Source organism: Schistocerca americana, chromosome 5 (assembly GCF_021461395.2).
Source record: "Schistocerca americana isolate TAMUIC-IGC-003095 chromosome 5, iqSchAmer2.1, whole genome shotgun sequence".
Taxonomy (NCBI): Eukaryota; Metazoa; Arthropoda; class Insecta; order Orthoptera; family Acrididae; genus Schistocerca; species Schistocerca americana.
The window spans coordinates 183,406,864-183,425,986 of record NC_060123.1 but is presented as its reverse complement, the minus strand read 5'-3'; the positions used below and the strand labels follow the sequence as shown (position 1 = coordinate 183,425,986).

General features: G+C 40.7%; 1 protein-coding gene across 3 annotated transcripts; it reads right to left on the bottom strand.

Annotated features, from left to right (window-relative positions):
* Window positions 1-7,918: 7,918 nt before the first annotated feature.
* Window positions 7,919-18,718, bottom strand: LOC124615529 (3-oxoacyl-[acyl-carrier-protein] reductase FabG-like). Of its 3 annotated transcripts, none has more exons than XM_047143491.1 (2): window positions 18,593-18,718; window positions 7,919-8,866 (listed from the first exon to the last, which is right to left on the bottom strand). In XM_047143491.1, the coding sequence occupies exon 2, from the start codon at window positions 8,862-8,864 to the stop codon at window positions 8,091-8,093; it is 774 nt and encodes a 257-aa protein (XP_046999447.1). In that variant the 5' UTR covers window positions 8,865-8,866; window positions 18,593-18,718; the 3' UTR covers window positions 7,919-8,090. The 3 variants fall into 3 exon arrangements, with proteins under 3 accessions (XP_046999447.1, XP_046999446.1, XP_046999445.1); XM_047143490.1 differs by lacking the exon at window positions 18,593-18,718 and adding an exon at window positions 18,267-18,416; XM_047143489.1 differs by lacking the exon at window positions 18,593-18,718 and adding an exon at window positions 17,906-17,933.
* Window positions 18,719-19,123: the final 405 nt, after the last annotated feature.

Below are 19,123 nucleotides of genomic sequence, written 5' to 3'. Positions count from 1 at the left end.
AGAGAGGGTAGGGCAGTCGGGAGTTTAGACGGAGTGTTGGGCGGAGGGCAGAAAAGGGAAAAGTAACAAGACTGTGGCTGTGCTTGCAGAATGGAAGGCTGTGTAGTGTTGGAGGGGGAGCAGGGAAGGGGACAGGTTTGTGAAGGACAACAACTAATGAAGATTGAGGCAAGGAGGATTTTAAGAAATGTAGGATGTATTGCTGGGAGAGTTCCCATCTGCACAATTCAGAAACTGTGCTTCATTCTACATGGGCATGAAAACCAACAAACTATCTGTACCCACATGAATGGCCACTGACAAATTGTGGCCACGAAAAAATGACCACTCAGTTCCTGAGCACACTCGCAACACAACATTCTTCATTTTAAAGACTGCTTCACAGCCTGTACCATCTGGATCCTTCCTACCAACATCAGCTTTTCAGAATTGTGCAGGTGGGAACTTTCACTGCAATATATTCGATGTTCCCGTAACCCTCCTGGCCTCAACATTCGTTAGTCATTGTCCTTCACCCACAAATGCCCTTCCCTGTATCCACTCTGACATTACACAGCCTTCTATTCCACAAGAACACCCACAGTCATTTTGCTTCTCTTTTTCTGCCTCCCCCCCCCCCTCCCCCCCCCCCCCCCATACCCTCCCAACTGCATCTAATTGTCCTACCCTCTCTCCGCCTCGTCCCTTTATGCTCCTGCAAGCAGCACTTTACCATTCTCCACCCTTACCTGGTCTCCCACCCTCTCCCTGCCCCAGCCTCCACCACTCAAGATTGCTTCTCCAATCATCCACTGTCGCTCGCAGTCTGGCCTTGGGTGCTAGAGATAGTGGCCATCTGTGTGAGCTGTTTGATCTCTCCCTCTCCCCCCTCCTTTCTCACCCCCCCCCCTCCTTCCACATCCAACCCACTTCCTATTACTCACCTCACCACTCTTTTGTTGCCCAATTAGTTCAGTTTTTAACTGTCACTCCCAGGAAACATTATGCTAATACTGTGCAACACTGCCTTATAACCTTCATAATAATTTGGCAAGGAAGGCCCACAAGTATTTTGTTGGCAACTGAAGCCATTCATTGATGATAAACTACCAAATTAGGGAGGTATTGCTATCCATCATCAACAACTTTCTCCCCTTCAAACTGACCCCCCCCCCTCCAATACCCCCCAGATTATTTAATACACTTGTGCCAGCACTTTTTCCAATCTTGGAAGCACTTCTGGAACTCAATTTCGTTGCGGTGTTCAGCTCCTACAGCTATTCTGTGGTGGCGAAATGATGTCCTTTCATGGTTCTCTTCAGCCTCGGGAATAGAAAGAGAGAAGTCATGTCCAGCAAATAACGGTGGCTGAGGAACCCCCCCCCCCCCCTTTTTTACAAGATTTAGATAAGTAATTTAGTGAGTTACTTGAGGTGTGACAGGGTGCCTGAGTATTTGTCAATTGAGAATGTATTTTTGCAACCTTGAGAACGCCGCTGTTATCTGGAAAGGTGGAAGTGTCAGCAGCATACTCAGCACGAAGGGGTAGAACAACACTTGACCACTGAGAATGTTGAAATAAACAACCCATTTCGTGTTCACAGTAACCAGAATGAGTGCACTGAAATTGTCTACAAACACCACTGAAACATCACAGAATAACCTCCAGTGTGAACTATCACTCACACCTCATTGGATTATCAGTGCACTTGCTGCCTTGTACCATTTGAAAAGATGCAGAATTGAGACTCATCAGTTCACAACTTTGTCTCTTTATCGGCTGCTGTCAAGTTTCTATGCTATCTGGCTCATTGATGATCTGCAGCTTAATGTGCCACTTGAATGATAGCCTTGCAGCAGAAACCGAACTCCTTATGTCCATTGCAAGCAGTTTACTTTGCAGTTCTTTCTCGTAAAGTGGTTGGGATTCAATGACAGCAGCAATTCCTGTCGGCTTTGAAACCAGTTATCATTAACAAAGCACAAGACTCTTCTCTGGTCACTGTTTATGGCCATTGATTTTATGCAGTGTCACATAGCGGTGAGAAGTACACCCTTCCTTGTTGATACGTTGGCCTGTCTGCATTGATTCAACAACGAACTTTTAACTACACTCACAGTGTGGTCATGGCCACGTCAGATTGCATTAGCTCCTCTCAGCCCTTCTGGCATGTCTCCAGGTCAACACATCTTACTGCACTGATTTCATACACACTACTTTACTGCTATCAGTTACATCTGCAGCAGATGATCACCTGGTAACAGTTCGTTACAAACCAAGTTCTGCACTGGAACTGCGTGGCAGATCAAAACTGTACGCCATACTGAGACTCAAACTTGGGACCTTTTGGAGGCAAGTGCTGTATTGACTGAGTTACCCCAATAGAGCACTTGCCCATGAAAGGCAAAGATCCAGAGTTTGAGTCTTGGTCTGACACAGGTTTAATCTGTCAGGAAATTTCATATCAGCTCATACTCTGCTGTAGAGTAAAAATTTCATTCTGTAAGTTCTACACTATCTAAAGCATTCCAAAAAAAAAAAGTGAGACTGTTTTTGCTGAAAATATTTCAATAGTACTCAAACACGCCTCAGTTCGGTGTGTTCCTTTTTCTGCTTGTTAGAACTGTAATTTTCAACAGCAAGTTCGGCTAATATAATTAGTTATTTAGAAAGTGTGTCATAAATAAAAGTTTTTCCCTTTAAATCACTTACACCCTACTACTTTCTACTTGAAATTATTTCTGGCCTACATACTTTATCAAATACCGAGTTTTAAGTTGCCCACAGCGAATGAGACCTGAACAAAGGCAAAAATGTGATGTGGCATAAAGGGCTACAGCACAGCTAGGAACGGTGTTCAAAACAGTGATGGTAACCTACACTATGCATTAATAAGAAGCGTTTGCCAGGATGAGTTGGGTGTACTGTTTATATGCAGCACCATGTAGTTGGCCATTTTGTTCCCCACTCAGCTCGTGAGAGTCTAAAATGTTTAGTTAGCATGAAACTACGAAAATATTTATATAGAATTATCAATGGGTAACTGTTGTAACACTTTGTTGCCTTTAATAGTACCTCACCTCTAGCTGAATATAAGTCACAGGTAATTATGGATGTGTTTGTAGCAACATGTCACTGTCATCTGTTGTGTATTTTCAGCACATTTGTCAATGCAAATTGTACATGCTGCCACAGATGATGCTGCAGGGACAATATTTTTATTCTTTGCTTTTTGCTGACTCTTGGTGATTGTACATAGTTATGTATTAGATTGTCTAGTTATTCATCGTTAGCTGTTTCAGTGTGGTAAGGGAAAATTCTACATCAATCTGAGACATCTCCTCACGGTTACAAATGACTTGGATGGTGTTGTTCGGTTTACCAACAAATCAAGTTAATGTTCTGTGTAATTTGGAGAATGTATCGTCTATACACCCTAGTAGCCTTGGAAGAATACACCTAACAAGTTTAGTGGCCTTGAACTCAGGTGCACCCCCACAGCTGGTGACACTGACGCAATTAAAGCCTTGACGACGAACCACACCAGAATATGTTACAAGATGTAAGAAGAAGCCATAATATCATCATTAGCTGTACGTTGGCCACTTAATCCCATACTCTGGTTGCACAAGTGGAAGCGAGTTTCAATTATGCAGGGATTCCCACTGATTCAACAATGTTTTTGTTGGCAGTAAGCAGCTAGACCATCAATATGCTGCGAATTACAGGATATTATAACTGTGCCACTGGCAGAAGTCTTATAGGGAATAAGAAAATAGCCTTACAGGAAATAAAAAACAGCTCATCTGAAGAGTAGCCATATCACAAAAAGATCACACCAAGGGGCATTGGGTATTGTAAACTGTCCCAGTACCTCTGGCACTTATGAAGCGAGGTGACGGTACTGTTCATGACAACCCATTACTTATGATATGGCTCAATAGTCGCAACTTATGTCAATTGTGGAGCCTTTAACAGAAATGTCACTAGACACTGTTATGAAACTTGCAGACCACATACAACAGGTTATCACTGCTGCAAGAGTTAGTTCTGTGGCAGTTATGCAGCAGCTGTTGGCAATACTGATTACGATTCACCGATGGTGAAAGTAAATGCCCTTTGCAAACAGCTCGATGAGACAAAATATGTTATCATTGCAGATCCAGGAGGTGATCCTTGAACAACACCTCACCTTCTACTTCATAACAATCAATATGATGGTATCATCAGGAGTTTGGTGAAAAGGCATGTAAGTGCACAAGTCTGTGCTCTTTCCCAAATGCTAACAGTAGTCAGTCTAAGGTGCAGCCACCTATTAGGCAGGATCGGAGTGCCTGTTTACCATTGACAAGAGGACTAGGCTAAAATATCTAGTGGATTCACATTCTGATTTGAACATATGGACATCAACCTCAGTGCACTGCTGTTGGCCATTGACCACATTCTACTTGTTGGCTGCTAACAATTCCACAATATCAACGTATGGAACTCGGTGTGTGGAACTGGACTACAGACTATTCCATGCGTTGATCTGGGACTTCAACATAGCTGAGCCAATCATCAGCACAGATTTCCTGGCATACTACTGACTGATGCTGGACATGGCAAATTCCCAACTTGTGAGACTGGCCTGACTACAACTGGGTTCTGCCATAGCATGAGTGTACACAGTGTCAAACTAATGTAAGTGAAGGACTATAAGTATGCTTCTATATTATGCCGATTTCCTGCTCTGACTAGGCCGCCTAGAGCTCCGAAACATGTGCAGCATAAAACTGTGCATTTTATTAAAACCATGGACAGTTCTCCAGTAACATGTGGGCCTCAACGTTTGGCACTGGATCACCCAGCAGTAGCTAAGGCGGCGTTTGCCACCTTGTTGAAAGAAGGCATTATCTGACCATCACATAGTCCATCATTGTCTCTGCTGCATCTGGTTTCTAAGAAGAGTGGAGCATGGTGTCCATGTGGTGATTATAAAGTACTTAGTGCAAGAAACATACCGGACTGTTACCCAGTTCCATTGCTGCAAGATTTTAATTATGCTTTACATGGTGCAACGACCTTTAGCATGCTGGGTTGTGCCAAGGCTTATACTCAAATACTGGTGGTAGAAGAAGATACAGCAAAAACTGCATTTATTACACCATTCAGGTTGTTCACTATCATGTTTATGACCTTTGGTTTACGTAATGCAGCCCAATAGTGGCAAAGATTTGATTCTTTACCACAAGGCCTACCCTTCTGCTTTGCCTAACTTGATGATATCTTGATCTTTTTGATGACCAAAGAAGAACACCAACTCCTCTGAACTGTGTCCATAATTGGAACAGTACAGTTTCATTTTGAACACAGCTAAATATATATGTGGATGACCCAAAGTCAATTTTCGCAGTCCACGTCTGTCCTTTGCTGGCTCCCTTCCCCTACTGAACAAAGCTGAAGCTATTCTGCGAATATCAAAGCCAAAACTCTCCAGTGCAGTGGCCAGAGGCAGTGTGCTCATGCAAGCCAAACAGCTATAAGTGCTGTATTACAACAATGGACAGATGACTCGTGGCAACCACTAGCCTTTTATTCTCATAAACTGTCACCATTGCAATGCAAGTGAAGCACTTGTGATGGAAAACTTCTCGCCTTGTATGAAGCCATTGAATATTTCCAGGTACAGATAGATGTGAGAGATTTCAGTATCTATGCAGACAATAAACAATTAATGTATCCATTCAGGCAGAATAGTAACAACTGTTCAACAAGACAATATAATCATCTGGAATTTATCATGCAGTTTATCACCATCATCAGCTACCAACTTGTTAGTGTGCCTGGCACAGGTGCTAAAATATATGGTGACGTCTGCAAGGACCCTTCCTACCTGCTCAATGTTGCAAGCAAGCCTTTGTGCAACTTAAACAACTTGTCTCACCCCAGAGACCTTCTGACATTTTGTTCGATGTCCAAGCGCATTGTCCAGCCGGGAATGGAGGAGGACTGCCACGAGTGGACCTGCACGTGTGCACCACGGCAGTGCCGCAAAGTGTCTATCCACATACGTTCATCAGTGCACAAATTCCTGACACACCTCATATTTTGCACATGTACACCTCAACGTCATGGGTCCTTTACCTCCATCAGGTGCTCTGCGATACCAGTTGACTATTGTAGATTGTTTCACTTGCTGGGCATAAGCAGTACCATTGGACACAGCCTGGAAATATTAACCTCCACCTTCGTGTCCATGAAATTACCAAGATTTGGTTGCCCACTGGACATAGCAGATTGTGGCAGGCAATTTGAATCAGCATTACTGACCAAGCTTGCAATTTTCTGTGGATATGTCAATCATAAAACCACAATTTATCACCCAGCAAGCAACAATCTGATAGTGTGTAGCGCTGTTCACTAAAAGCTGCTCTCATGTGGCATGATATGACCAGACAACTGCTCTGCTTAGCATGTTACTTGGTTCACAAAATACCTACAAACTGTACCTAGAGGCTTCATTGGCAGAGCTGGTTTTCGGCAAAGTGATACATCTTCCAGGCAAATTTGTTGACACCAGCTCTCTGCCATCCACCAGACAAGATCAGCCAGACTTTCTACTCATTTGCATGAGTACATAGCTTTTTTTTCACCATCGTCAAGGTTCTAGACATGGCACACATCCATTACATATATCACGACTTGGTCAGCTGTTCAAACATGATGCTACACAGAGATGGCATGAAGCCTTCGCTACAAGCTCTGCACACAGGCCTATGCCATATATTACAAAGAGGTTCATGGACGTTAGATATTTGTGTCAACAGCATACCCATCACTCTCTCTGTTGACCACGTCAGACACGTCATGACATATCGTCAGCCAATGTGACAGAACTGCGACCATGACCTCAGACTCAGTCTCACCTGCAAGCTCAACAACCAACCGACACAGTTCCCAACCAACACACACGAACCATTCTGGATGGCATGTGCACTTCCCTGCATGTTTCATAGATGACACACTGTTCTAACATGGGGGCTGATGTAGCAACATCATCATAATCATAATCATCATCATCTACTGTTGCCTGCTGAGTATTGTTGGCATATTTGTCAAGTGAAATTGTGCATGCCACCACAGATGACACTGCAGAAATAGTGTGTTTATTCTTTTCTTTTTGCTGAGCTTCTCCTGACTGCTATAAGTGAGCTGGATGCAGTTGTTCACTTTACCAATAAATAAAGTTATTGTTGCAAGAAACTCGGCTGCACCCGACAAGTCAATTTTTTTCATCAAGACACTAACACACTGTTGAGGGTTTTCTCTCTCTCTCTCTCTCTCTCTCTCTCTCTCTCTCTCTCTCTCTCTCTCTCTCTCTCCCCCCCCCCTCTCTCCCTCCCCCACCCCACCCCCTCCAATGATCTTCCTGTAAGTTTTCTCTAACCCTTATCATGAAAATAATTGCTTATTTTTCTGTTATACACAATTTTTCTTTTCTAATCTGAAGCAGACCTTTGCAAGTCTTATTGGCAATATTTGACCACCATGCTGAGAGAAAACTATTTACTGTTACTTTACATTTAAATCACTGGAATTATTTGAGTGTATGAACAAGTTTTTAGTAGCTGATGCTCTATGGACCACAAATCTCCTGGTGAACTGTGGGAAATAACCCAAAGCTGGATGACAACTCTGAGTGACCTCAGTCATTACTATCGGAGAGAAAATTATCATCAAACTCACTACAAATAATGTATGTCTAGTTAATTCTGGATAACTTCATTAATATTACCTACTTTATGAAAATTATGGTATTTACCACTGGTGGCCTTTAAACTGTTGATTGGTCAAAGCAAATTTCTCCCTCACTAAAAGAATATTTGTTAATTTATGTGTTGTCTGCATTTTTTAAGTTCAAAAGATTTGGTTGAAAGGTGATTAAAGTGAATTACATTGGTGAAAATTACATTTATTCATAGTATAATTTTTACAGTAAGTATCACATGTATATATAAATGCTTAGGTCCCATAATATGACTTCATCTATTGTATAGTATAAATGGCTGCAGTATTAAACCATGAAAGCCCCATTCAAGTATTTGAATACTTTCAACAAAATTTGGGCTTATCGTACACCCATAGCATGACGGCCTCCATCCACGGGCAAACTTGCACCAGTAATAAAGCTTGCAGTATCACCGGCTAGGAAAGCTATTGCTTCAGCCACTTCCTCAGGTTTCCCTACACGACCAAGAGCATGTGTTTCTTTGCTACGTTCTAAAAATTTTGAGTAAGCTTCTTCATCCAAACCACCCCGTTTCTGCAGCTCTGTTAGTGTCACTCCAGGATTGACACTGTTAACACGAACCTGTTTGGCTGCCAATTCCAAAGCAATACACCTTGTAAACTGATCCACTGCAGCTTTAGACATATTGTATGCCAGTACTCCAGGAAATGATCGTATACCATTCACACTTGATACATTGACTATACTGCCTTTTGTTTTTATAAGATGGGGAACTGCTAACATAGTAATGTGGTACATAGACCTAACATTTGTATTGAAGATTCGGTCATATTGATCTAATGATGTATTCTCAATACTTCCAGTCTCTATAATACCAGCATTATTCACTAAAACATCAAGTTTGCCGTAATGTTTTAATGTTGCTTCTACAATATTTTTTGTATCATTTTCATTGGTGATGTCCCCAGTCTGCAAAAATGGTTGAGGATGCTCAGGAAGAACCTCACAGGACTTTGCCACTTTTTTCAGGTTTTCCTCATTTCGGCCTGTTAAAGAAAGAGAAGCTCCAAGCCGTGATAAGTGTATTGCTGTCGCTGCACCAATTCCAGAACTAGCACCTGTAATTAAAACCACTTTGCCACTGAATGCCATGTCTGAAAAGAAATGAAAATCTGTTATCAGTCACTGTATTTTACTTGAGACTCTAATTTTACTTACATAAATCTTATTTGAAAATCTTGATGACCATTACAGTTATACACCTTACTCTTGTCACACTTAAATTGAACACTGTGGATAGTGTTCATTCTCAGCAGTAACGCTATCTCAACATTGTACAACTTCTTTGTGTTTCATCCTAAAACCACCTATGCAGAATGGACCTTCCGCTAGACAGTATGATGCCATTTTCTTATTAGATCGTACAGTGGTTTCTTTTACACCATATCAGACAAAGAAGCTTGTACTCAGATTTTTATGTGATACTTGGCATTTGCAACATCTTTTAGTTGAATCCATATTTTACATGGTGCTGATCTACATTTCAACAAATGTAAAGTGTCATACTCACAATAACTCTAAATCTAGAGGCATACATTATAACTATACATTTCCCATCAAAGCAAAGTACATGCAATTTTTGTTCAACTATTAAACCTCAATTTTCTTTGCAATATAGTAACTACATTGTAGCTAAATACAGGGATTGGACAAAAATGTGAACACCAAAAACACAACACATCGTGATGGCATTCAAAACAGCTTTCAGCCATTGTGGAATGGATAAGCACAGATCCTGTATGGTTTTCAAGAGAATCTTACATAATTCTTCATGCAACATAATGCCAAGTTGAGGTAACGATGATGAGGGTGGATAGTGATCACACACCTTCTCTCCAAGATAGACCACAAAGGCTCAACAATATTGAGCTCTGGTGACTGACTGGTGGACAAGGGAGATATAATAGTTCATGCTGGTGCTCGCAAGACCAGTCACAGACAATGTGATCTGTGAGAACAGGGGCACTATCATCTTGGAACACAGCATTACTGTTGTGAACAAACACTGTACTATAGGATGGACCAGACCAGCCAAAATGGCCACATAATCATTGGTAGTAATGCATCCTTGCTGAGTAACTACAGGCCCATGGAATCCACAATATGGCTGCCTAAATCATAACCGTACCCACACCAGGTTTCACTCTTGGGACATAAACTTGGTCAGGAATTGGAAATACTGTGAAACAAGACTCATATGACAAAATTTCTTCGCATTTCAGATTTTATGTTTAGTCGTTAGGGGCATTTGCATCAATGATGAATGGTTTTGGAATTGTAGCTCACCCTACTGTTTCCTGCTTACAGAGCTCCCTTCGTGTGTTTTCATGCTGACAGTGTTCACGAGTGCGACATTCAGTTCTGAAGTGATTTTTGTTGCTGTCATGCTCTTATATCTTTCACCACAATCTTCTTCAATGACCTTCCTTCACAATTTCTCATCACACACTTTTGTGCACGTTGTGAGTTAGCATATCATATTTTTGTGCTTTCCCTGTATGCTGTATAAATCTTTGATATACCAAATACTTCAGCTATCTTGTTTATTGAAGCACCCACCATTCGAGCACTAACAGTCTGCCCATGTTCAAACTCACTTAGCTCCAACATAATGCACTCACAACTACACAGAGCACTGTGTTCTGACCACAACTATCCCTTGCAACATATTGGGGACATTGCACAAGTGCAATCAGTGGTCAAAAATGACATGTCCACCTGAGGCTTGGCTATCATTGGCATTTACGTTCACATGTGCATTTCTTGCAGTGTTTCTATTTTTTTGTCCAACCCCTATAGCTACAGAACTGCATACAGGAAAGCAAATTTGTGGTATCATCATGACGAAGATACAGTGACACAAATGCTTCAAATTATAGTACTTACATCAGCCCGATCATGAGAAAGTTTTTTAAATTTTGTTTGGTAATGTGTTTCAGTCTATAATGATCGTCTTGACATCAGTCTGTGTTAATAGAAATGACAGCTTTTATATAATTACACTATCGGGGACTTGATCTGATGATGATCATTACTGATTAAATTGATTATAAAATATTTTGAATATAATAGAGGGAAACATTCCACGTGGGAAAAATATATCTAAAAACAAAGATGATGTGACTTACCAATCGAAAGTGCTGGCAGGTCGATAGACACACAAACAAACACAAACATTTTGTGTGTATGTTTGTGTGTCTATCGACCTGCCAGCACTTTCGTTTGGTAAGTCACATCATCGTTTTAAAATATTTTTTTTTAACTTGTGTCCAGAAACTTATGTGACACTGTTACATCAAACAGCTTGTATGTAAGAATCTGTAGCATAACATGGAATACCAGCAGCTGTGTTATACCTGTCAGATAATCCTCCAGAAACAACACATTCTTACAAACTTGGTTCTTGTTGCCACAAGATAAGTGGTCCTTTAGCAATGCAAGGGGCTGGGCCTCTCAAACCAGTTATTGCATTCAAAGGGAGCCTTAGTTTTAATTCAGTTTCCTTTTCTGTTCTATGCAGTGCATGATCTTATACAAAGAGTGTGAATCTCTTTTTGTATACTTCAGTGTACAGCAAGGGACCCCAATTTTTTGTGCAAAAAACAACAGACCTCATGGCACAAAAGTAAGTGGTGACACTGACCGGAGAGGCAAATGGTTGTGGAATCACTATGACCTAGCATGAGTCATCAACTCCTGCAGAGCTAGTTTACTCATATTAACTACTCTGCGTTTCAAAACATCATTCCTTTGTCGCTCAGATAGTCTGAAATGGGGTTGAGTCGGACCCTGAATTTTGGTGAATTCAACATTGAAAGTTGCGCAGACAAATCACATACAGGAACACTACTGTTAATGAATACATTTAACTACACGGCAACAGCAAGAAACACACCTAAATTTGAGGCCCAGAAGAAAGTGCATGACGATACATCCTAAAGGTAGTTGAACACTGAGATTTCAAAACCAACTCATAATCAGATAAAAATCTTAAACACAGGGCGAGATCAACACCTACCTTATTTCTTTTATTAACATTTCTAAATAAGAGAAGATGATCTGAATGAGACTACTACTGGTAATTCGATTCCAGTAACTGCATACCATTCTGATACAAAAATATATAGAATGAAAAATGGCAGATGCCTGATCACATTATTAAAAATCTAGAATAGGGACACCACCAGCCAGAGGGCTTTTTCGGGTCAGCTGAACCTACTGATACCCTATGTTGGTTTCTTCCCGTAACATAATGACATTCTGGATGTGCCACCATAGGTTTTTTGTTGTTGTTGTTGTTGTGGTTGTGGTCTTCAGTCCTGAGACTGGTTTGATGCAGCTCTCCATGCGCGCACAACAAAAGGGAACAGATTGACAAACTGCATTTGTGTCTGTATTAGTTTTTGAAATGTAGGTTGTGGTGATAGACTGATCTATAGCATAGCCCAATGTATAGGATAGGTCGGAAGGTGACAGGTTGTGAGTTGTCACAGCAAACAAATTTGAACATGAACTCATAGATGTGGTGGCATACCATTCTGTGGTGTAGACTGAGTACTAAGTCAGATTCAAAGCTGACAGTTCGGTTGGGTGTTGGCTAGCAACATTGAATTCTTCAATTAATTCACTTTTATCCATACAGTACATATGGCGGCAAAGTGCATGTTTCTTGTAACCACCAGGCAGCTACTGGAAACCTTGACAGGTGAGAAAGTGTGATGTGTTTTGTTAGTAGCGCAACTCATAGTTACAAACCACACCTGTCTGCTGCTCTCGTCATGGGTACTTAAATCAGCTGTTTGGACATCATCTTGAGTTACCACTAAATGTAATAATGACTCCTGCCAACATTATTCAGCAAAACAAGCAAGTAATGGCATTGCCCCTGTTCTAGATTCATACCCAGCTTTATAATCGGTTAACATGAAATGCAAATCACTTAGAGACAGCTCACAGTAAATCAGTAATGGGAATATGTTTCCCTTGCAAATGCTGTGAACAATATATTTGGATAAAGAGGAACATGTGATACTAGTCGATGGCTTTGACAAGTGACATTGAAAACATGTGACAAATGTTGTAAACAACATGACAATAATAATATATCATCAGTGGTGATTTTTTCCAAAGGGACTAAGCACAGATAACTTTTTACCACAACCAGGTTTTTTGCTTTCACATCCATTGGCTTTGCCAACTTTCAACCAAACTGTCAGCCTTCGGATTATGCTAGGCATCCTGGCAGGTGGGTGGGGACCAGGAAGGACTCAGGGTATTGTATCAATCCTTCTAACCAACATCTACATCTACATCCATACTCCGCAAGCCACCTGACGGTGTATGGCGGAGGGTACCTTGAGTACCTCTATCGGTTCTCCCTTCTATTCCAGTCTCATATTGTTCGTGGAAAGAAGGATTGTCGGTATGCCTCTGTGTGGGCTCTAATCTCTCTGATTTTATCCTCAAGGTCTCTTCGCGAGATATACGTAGGAGGGAGCAATATACTGCTTGACTCCTCGGTGAAGGTATGTTCTAGAAACTTCAACAAAAGCCCGTACCGAGCTACTGAGCGTCTCTCCTGGAGAGTCTTCCACTAGTCGATGGCTTTGACAAGTGACATTGAAAACATGTGACAAATGTTGTAAAGAACATGCAGTCTTTTACTGAAACTGAGCCAGTGGGACTCACTTCACCTGTTTTGGGGAAATGTGTTTTGTCCAGTCAGAAGGCGGCATATGCAAAAAGGAAGGGGTCTATTAATCGTCGGCAGTTCGAACGTATAACGAAAATGGCAACAATGTGTGTGCCTGGGGGCCTCACACAACATGTCAAAGAGGCTATTCCAGCAGCCACTGAGGGAACAGGGTGCAATCAACAGCAGATTGTGGCTCATGTTGGAACAAATGATGCCTGTTGTCTGGGCTCTGATGTCATTCTTGGTTCATTCCAGTGAGTGGCGAAGAGCGGAAGGTCTGAACCGGAGACTTTGAAAGTACTGTGACAAGCAAAGCTGTGACTTCCTGGGATATATATATAGCGACCCTCCATCCAATCCATATAATGATAGTTGTAGGAAACCCAGAAGTATCAGTGTAAGATCGACAGAAATGTCTCCCACAGGTGAGAGTATTAAAATCCTAATGGTAAACTGCCGAAGCATTTGCAACAGAGTGCCAGAAATTCAAGTGCTTATTAAAAGTGGTGAAGCTCAGATAATGATTAATGGAAAATCTCATATAAAGATGTGAAACAAATACTAACAAAGAGATAGAGGGGCTGGCCAGTACTTACCTCAGCTCAGTACAGCCAAAAGTTACACAAAACAGAACAGAAAATTTACATTCCTAGCTTTCGAAACTTTGTTCCTTCATCAGGGAGGAACAAAGTTCCGAAAGCTAGGAATGCAAATTTTCTGTTCTGTTTTGTGTAACTTTCAGCTGTACTGAGCTGAGGTAATTACTGGCCAGCCCCTCTATCTCTTTGTTAGTATTTGAAGCTCAGATAATACTAGGTACAGGAAGCTAGTTGACACCTGAAATTTATAACAGTAGAATTTTTGGAGAAAATTTAAGGGTATATCAAGAGGATAGGCAAATGGGAAATCGAGGTGGTGTATTTGCACAATAGACAAGAATCTAAAATCCACCAAGGTAGAAATTGGAGCTGCATGTGAGATTGTTTGGGCAAGACACAGCATCAAGGGTGGCCATAAAATGATAATTGGATTCTTCTATTGCCCATCAGACTCATCTCAGGATGTAACCTAAAACTTTAGAGAAAACCTCAGTTCATTTGTACATAAGTTCTCCGATCATACTATAATCATTGGTGGAGACTTTAATGTCCAACAGTCAACTGGGAAAATTACAGGTTTGTTAGTGGTGGGCGTGATAAGACATCCTGTGAAACTTCAATAAACGCCTTCTCTGAAAACTATACAGAACAGATAGTTAGAAACCCCACTCACGATCGAAATATATTGGATCTAATGGCAAGAAACAGACCTAACCTTGTTGAGGATATCCTCTTCAGGATCAGTGACCACGACACGGTTGTGGCAACAACTATTACCAAAGTACAAAAGACAACTACAACAAAAGGAAAGGTATGTATGTTCAGTAACTTAGACAAAAAATCAGTAATGTATTATCTCAATGAGGAACTTGAAATTTTCAGCACAGGGCAGAAGCAAGCTGAGGAACTCTGGCTCAAGTTTAAAAGAATAGTTGACCTTGTACTGGACAGGCATGTACCCAGTAGAACAGTTCATAATGGAATGGAATCTCATGCTATACAGTCACTGTAAAGATACTTCTAAAGCAATAAGTGCAAAGGAGAACGTATAGCTATAGGTAAAGAGATGCTGAATGAAATGCATTTGTCTGTCAAGACAGCAATGTGTGGTGCCTTCAATGATGACCACAGCAGAATATTGTGAAGTAACCTTTCACAGAACCCAAAAAAATTCTGGTTGTATATAAAGGCTGTTAGTTTCACCAAAATTAGTGTCCAGTCCCTAATGAGACACAAACTGAAACCAAGGGTAGCAAAGCAAAAGCTGAAACGCTTAACTCCATTTTCAAATGTTCCTTTATGAAGGAAAACAGGAAAATTGTCCCAACTGAATCCTCATACAACTGAAAAGATGAATGAAATAAGTATTAGTGTTAGTGGTGTTGGGAAACAGTTGAAATTGTTAAAACTGAACGAAGTCCAGGGCCCGATGGAATTCTGTCAGTTTCTATACTGAATTTGCAGTTGAGGTAGCTCCTCCTCCAATTATAATCTATCATAGATCCCTTGAACAGAAAACAATGTCCAGTTATTGTAAAAAGACACATCACACATGTCTACAAGAAGGGTAGCGTGAAGTGATCCATAAAACTACCGTCCAATGTCCTCGACATCAATTTGTTGTAGAATCTTAGAACATGTTCTCAGCTCAGACATTATGAGGTATCTGGAACAAAATGACCTCCGCAGTGCCAACCAGCATGGATTTTGAAAACATTAATCATGTGTAATGCCACTTACATTTTTCTCACATGATGTACTAATAGTTTTGCATCAAGGCAATCAGTTAGATGCTGGTTGGTTGGTTGGTTGGGGAAGGAGACCAGACAGCGAGGTCATCGGTCTATTCGAATTAGGGAAGGGCGGGGAAGGAAGTCGGCCGTGCCCTTTGAAAGGAACCATCCCGACATTTGCCTGGAGCGATTTAGGGAAATCACGGAAAACCTAAATCAGGATGGCCGGACGCGGGATTGAACCGTCGTCCTCCCGAATGCGAGTCCAGTGTCTTACCACTGCGCCACCTCGCTCGGTAGTTAGATGCTGTATTTGTTGATTACTGAAAAGCATTTGACTCAGTACCACATCTATGTTTATTGTCAAAAGTACAATCATATGGGATATCAACTGAAAGTTGTGACTGGATTGAGGATTTTTTGGTAGGGAAGATGCAGCATGTTATATAGGATGGAGAGCATTTGTGAGATTAGGGTACTGTGTTTGGACCCTTGATGTTCACTTTGTATATTAATGACCTTGCAGACAATATTAATAGTAACATCAGACTTTTTGCAAATGATGCAGTTATCTATAATCCATAAATATTCAGTCAGATCTTCATAAGATTTCAAAGCTGTGCAGAGGCTGGCAACTTGCTTTAAATATTCAGAAATGTAAAATTTTGCACTTCACAAAACAAAAAGACATACCCTATGACCATAATAACACAGACTCACTGCTGTAATCGGGCAACTCATACAAATACCTAGGTGTAACACTTTGCAAGGATATGAAATGGAATGTTCACATAGGGTCAGTTGTGGGTAAAGCAGGTGGTAGACTTCAGTTTATTGCTACAATACTGGGGAAGTGCAAACAATCTACAAAGGATATTGCTTACAAATCGCTTGTGCAACCCATTGTAGAATATTTCTCAAGTGTCGACAGGTGGAATCGGGTGCTTCTGTTGACCCAACATAACTACTACACTCAAGACTGCAATGTATTGTTGGAAACAGATTTCATCCATTAATAAAGGATTCCAAAAACTATGATTATGAAAACTAAAATTGCAATTTTCTCACATGACATCCTAGAAGCCACAGATCAAGGCAGTCAGCTAGAAGTACTTCTCAAATTCCAAATAGCATTTTACTCAATACCAGACCGACACTTATTGTCAAAAGTAAGCCCATATGGTCCTATCAAGCAAGATTTGTTACAGGACTGAAGATTTCGTGGTAGGGAGGATGCAGCATATTATCTTGGATGGAGGAAATGATGGCTGTAACTAAGTAACATTGGGTGTGTCCTAGGAGTCAGTCTTAAGTAAAGCAAGTGGCAGACTGGTTCATTGTTAGAATACTAAGGAAATGCAATTTATATACAAAGGAGATTGCTTACAATTCACTTGTGCAACCACCCTGTAATTGATATTGAACACATACAGTGAAGGGCAGTGGAAGTCACAGGTCTGTGCTCAAGAAACCACACAAATGATCCATGGAACACAAAACTAACTAGTTTGAAAATAGACATAACTGTCCTGAGAAAGCCTATTTATAAAGCAATCAACAACAAACTATAAATGATGAATCTAGGAATATCCTACAATTCCTTACAAATCACTCCCATGGGGAACGTGAGAATAATATTACATTAATTAGAGCATGCATGTGGGCATGTAAACAGCCATTCTTCCCACATTCCATACATGAATGGGACAGGAAGAAGCCCAATAATTGGTACAATGGGGAGTAGGCCTACCCTATACCATGCATTTCACAGTGGTTTGGAGAGTAGCCTATGGATGTAGATATTGATACTGTGAGGCTGTGGTTAACATTCCCAAATGCTTAAACAGATGCTTGCAACATGTGTATGTGTAAACCTCACACACAGTTCTAATGGCTTTCTTTTGTGCAATGAATACGGCAATGAAAAAGCAAAATTTGCTCTAGTGATAACATGCTGCAGACACTTTTCAAAAGTGCATATTTCACAAATGGAGCAAGGGAAAGTTTAATATGAGGAATGAATAGAATAGATTTACTTTAATTAACCTACAGGACCGCAGCTTTGAAGAAAAAAAGCAAAAAGGCTATTAATATTTTGGGCAGCACCTAGTAATGCCATAGTTGAATACGTTGAGTAATAAAGTTGCTGATGTCCGGTAAATGAGCAAACGGGTAGAACCAATGCCTGTTTCACAACAAGCACTAGGCCTACAGTACCTGGCCATAACAAAAATTCATTTTTTGCATTATAATGAATACGGAAAAAATGGAATTTCCATTTTGCTGTCAAACAACAATATCGCTTTTCATCGTTTTTCATTCGCACAATTTTCAAGGTCGGGCTCGAGTAGTGTAAAAGGGGCAAGAATGTGACAATCCATGCGGCTCTTTATTTTGTAAATACGTTGCTCGACTCTTAACAATTTCCTTGCGCGGTGAAATTGTGAAATGCTAACAACCCACTTGCCTCTAACAGAACTGACATGCAAACGTTGAAATTCCACGAAGACTCTGGAGTTCGAAAGCTGTTTACACACTTAGCACGTGTATCACACTGATATTGTGATAACAGCCCCACAGTACAGTTCTCACTTCTCAGTTTCGATATACAACAACGTATATATAGATCTATGAGCATTCAAAATCATATTTATATTTATTTGTACTAAATGTGTGACTTTACTCGTTTCGTTCTCATTGCTTTCTTCATAAATAGGAGAAAGAAGCAAAATTGGGCTAAAAGACCCATCACAGAAAAGCTGATACAAACGAACAATCAGTATGACTTCTAACCGTCAGTGTATATTTCTACCAATTACTAATTTTGTTTCAAATGGCAGCTGCTCCAATCACTTTGATTATTTTCTACTAAAACCAACAGTTTCATTATCTCTGTGGTTTCTAGTTACAATGTCAGTTGTCTTTCCATCTGACTCTGACTTGTGGCTATCCTTTAATTTCATTGGCCGTGGAGAGAGGTTGTGGCGACAGATTTAAGTTGAAGAATGCCAGGCGTACTCAAATATCTTGACATTTCAGCGTAAACCTGCCATATTGAATTAAACTTCCATTGCTATTGTAGAGTAGCATAGTCCAGACTCTGGGCTATGTTGATGATTAATTTTTGTTAGATTTATAACACAGTACCCGTGTAGTATTTCGTGTACCTTCTTATCTTTCATTGTTGTGAAATTTGATTGCTGAATGTGTGTTGAAGTCCATTGTCTAGGAGCGATTTTGACGTGTTTGGGTCTGCAAGAACTAACGGTAGCAAGCAGGTAAGTACTTTTTGCGTCTGCGGGACCCAGAGTAGCACTAGTGGTA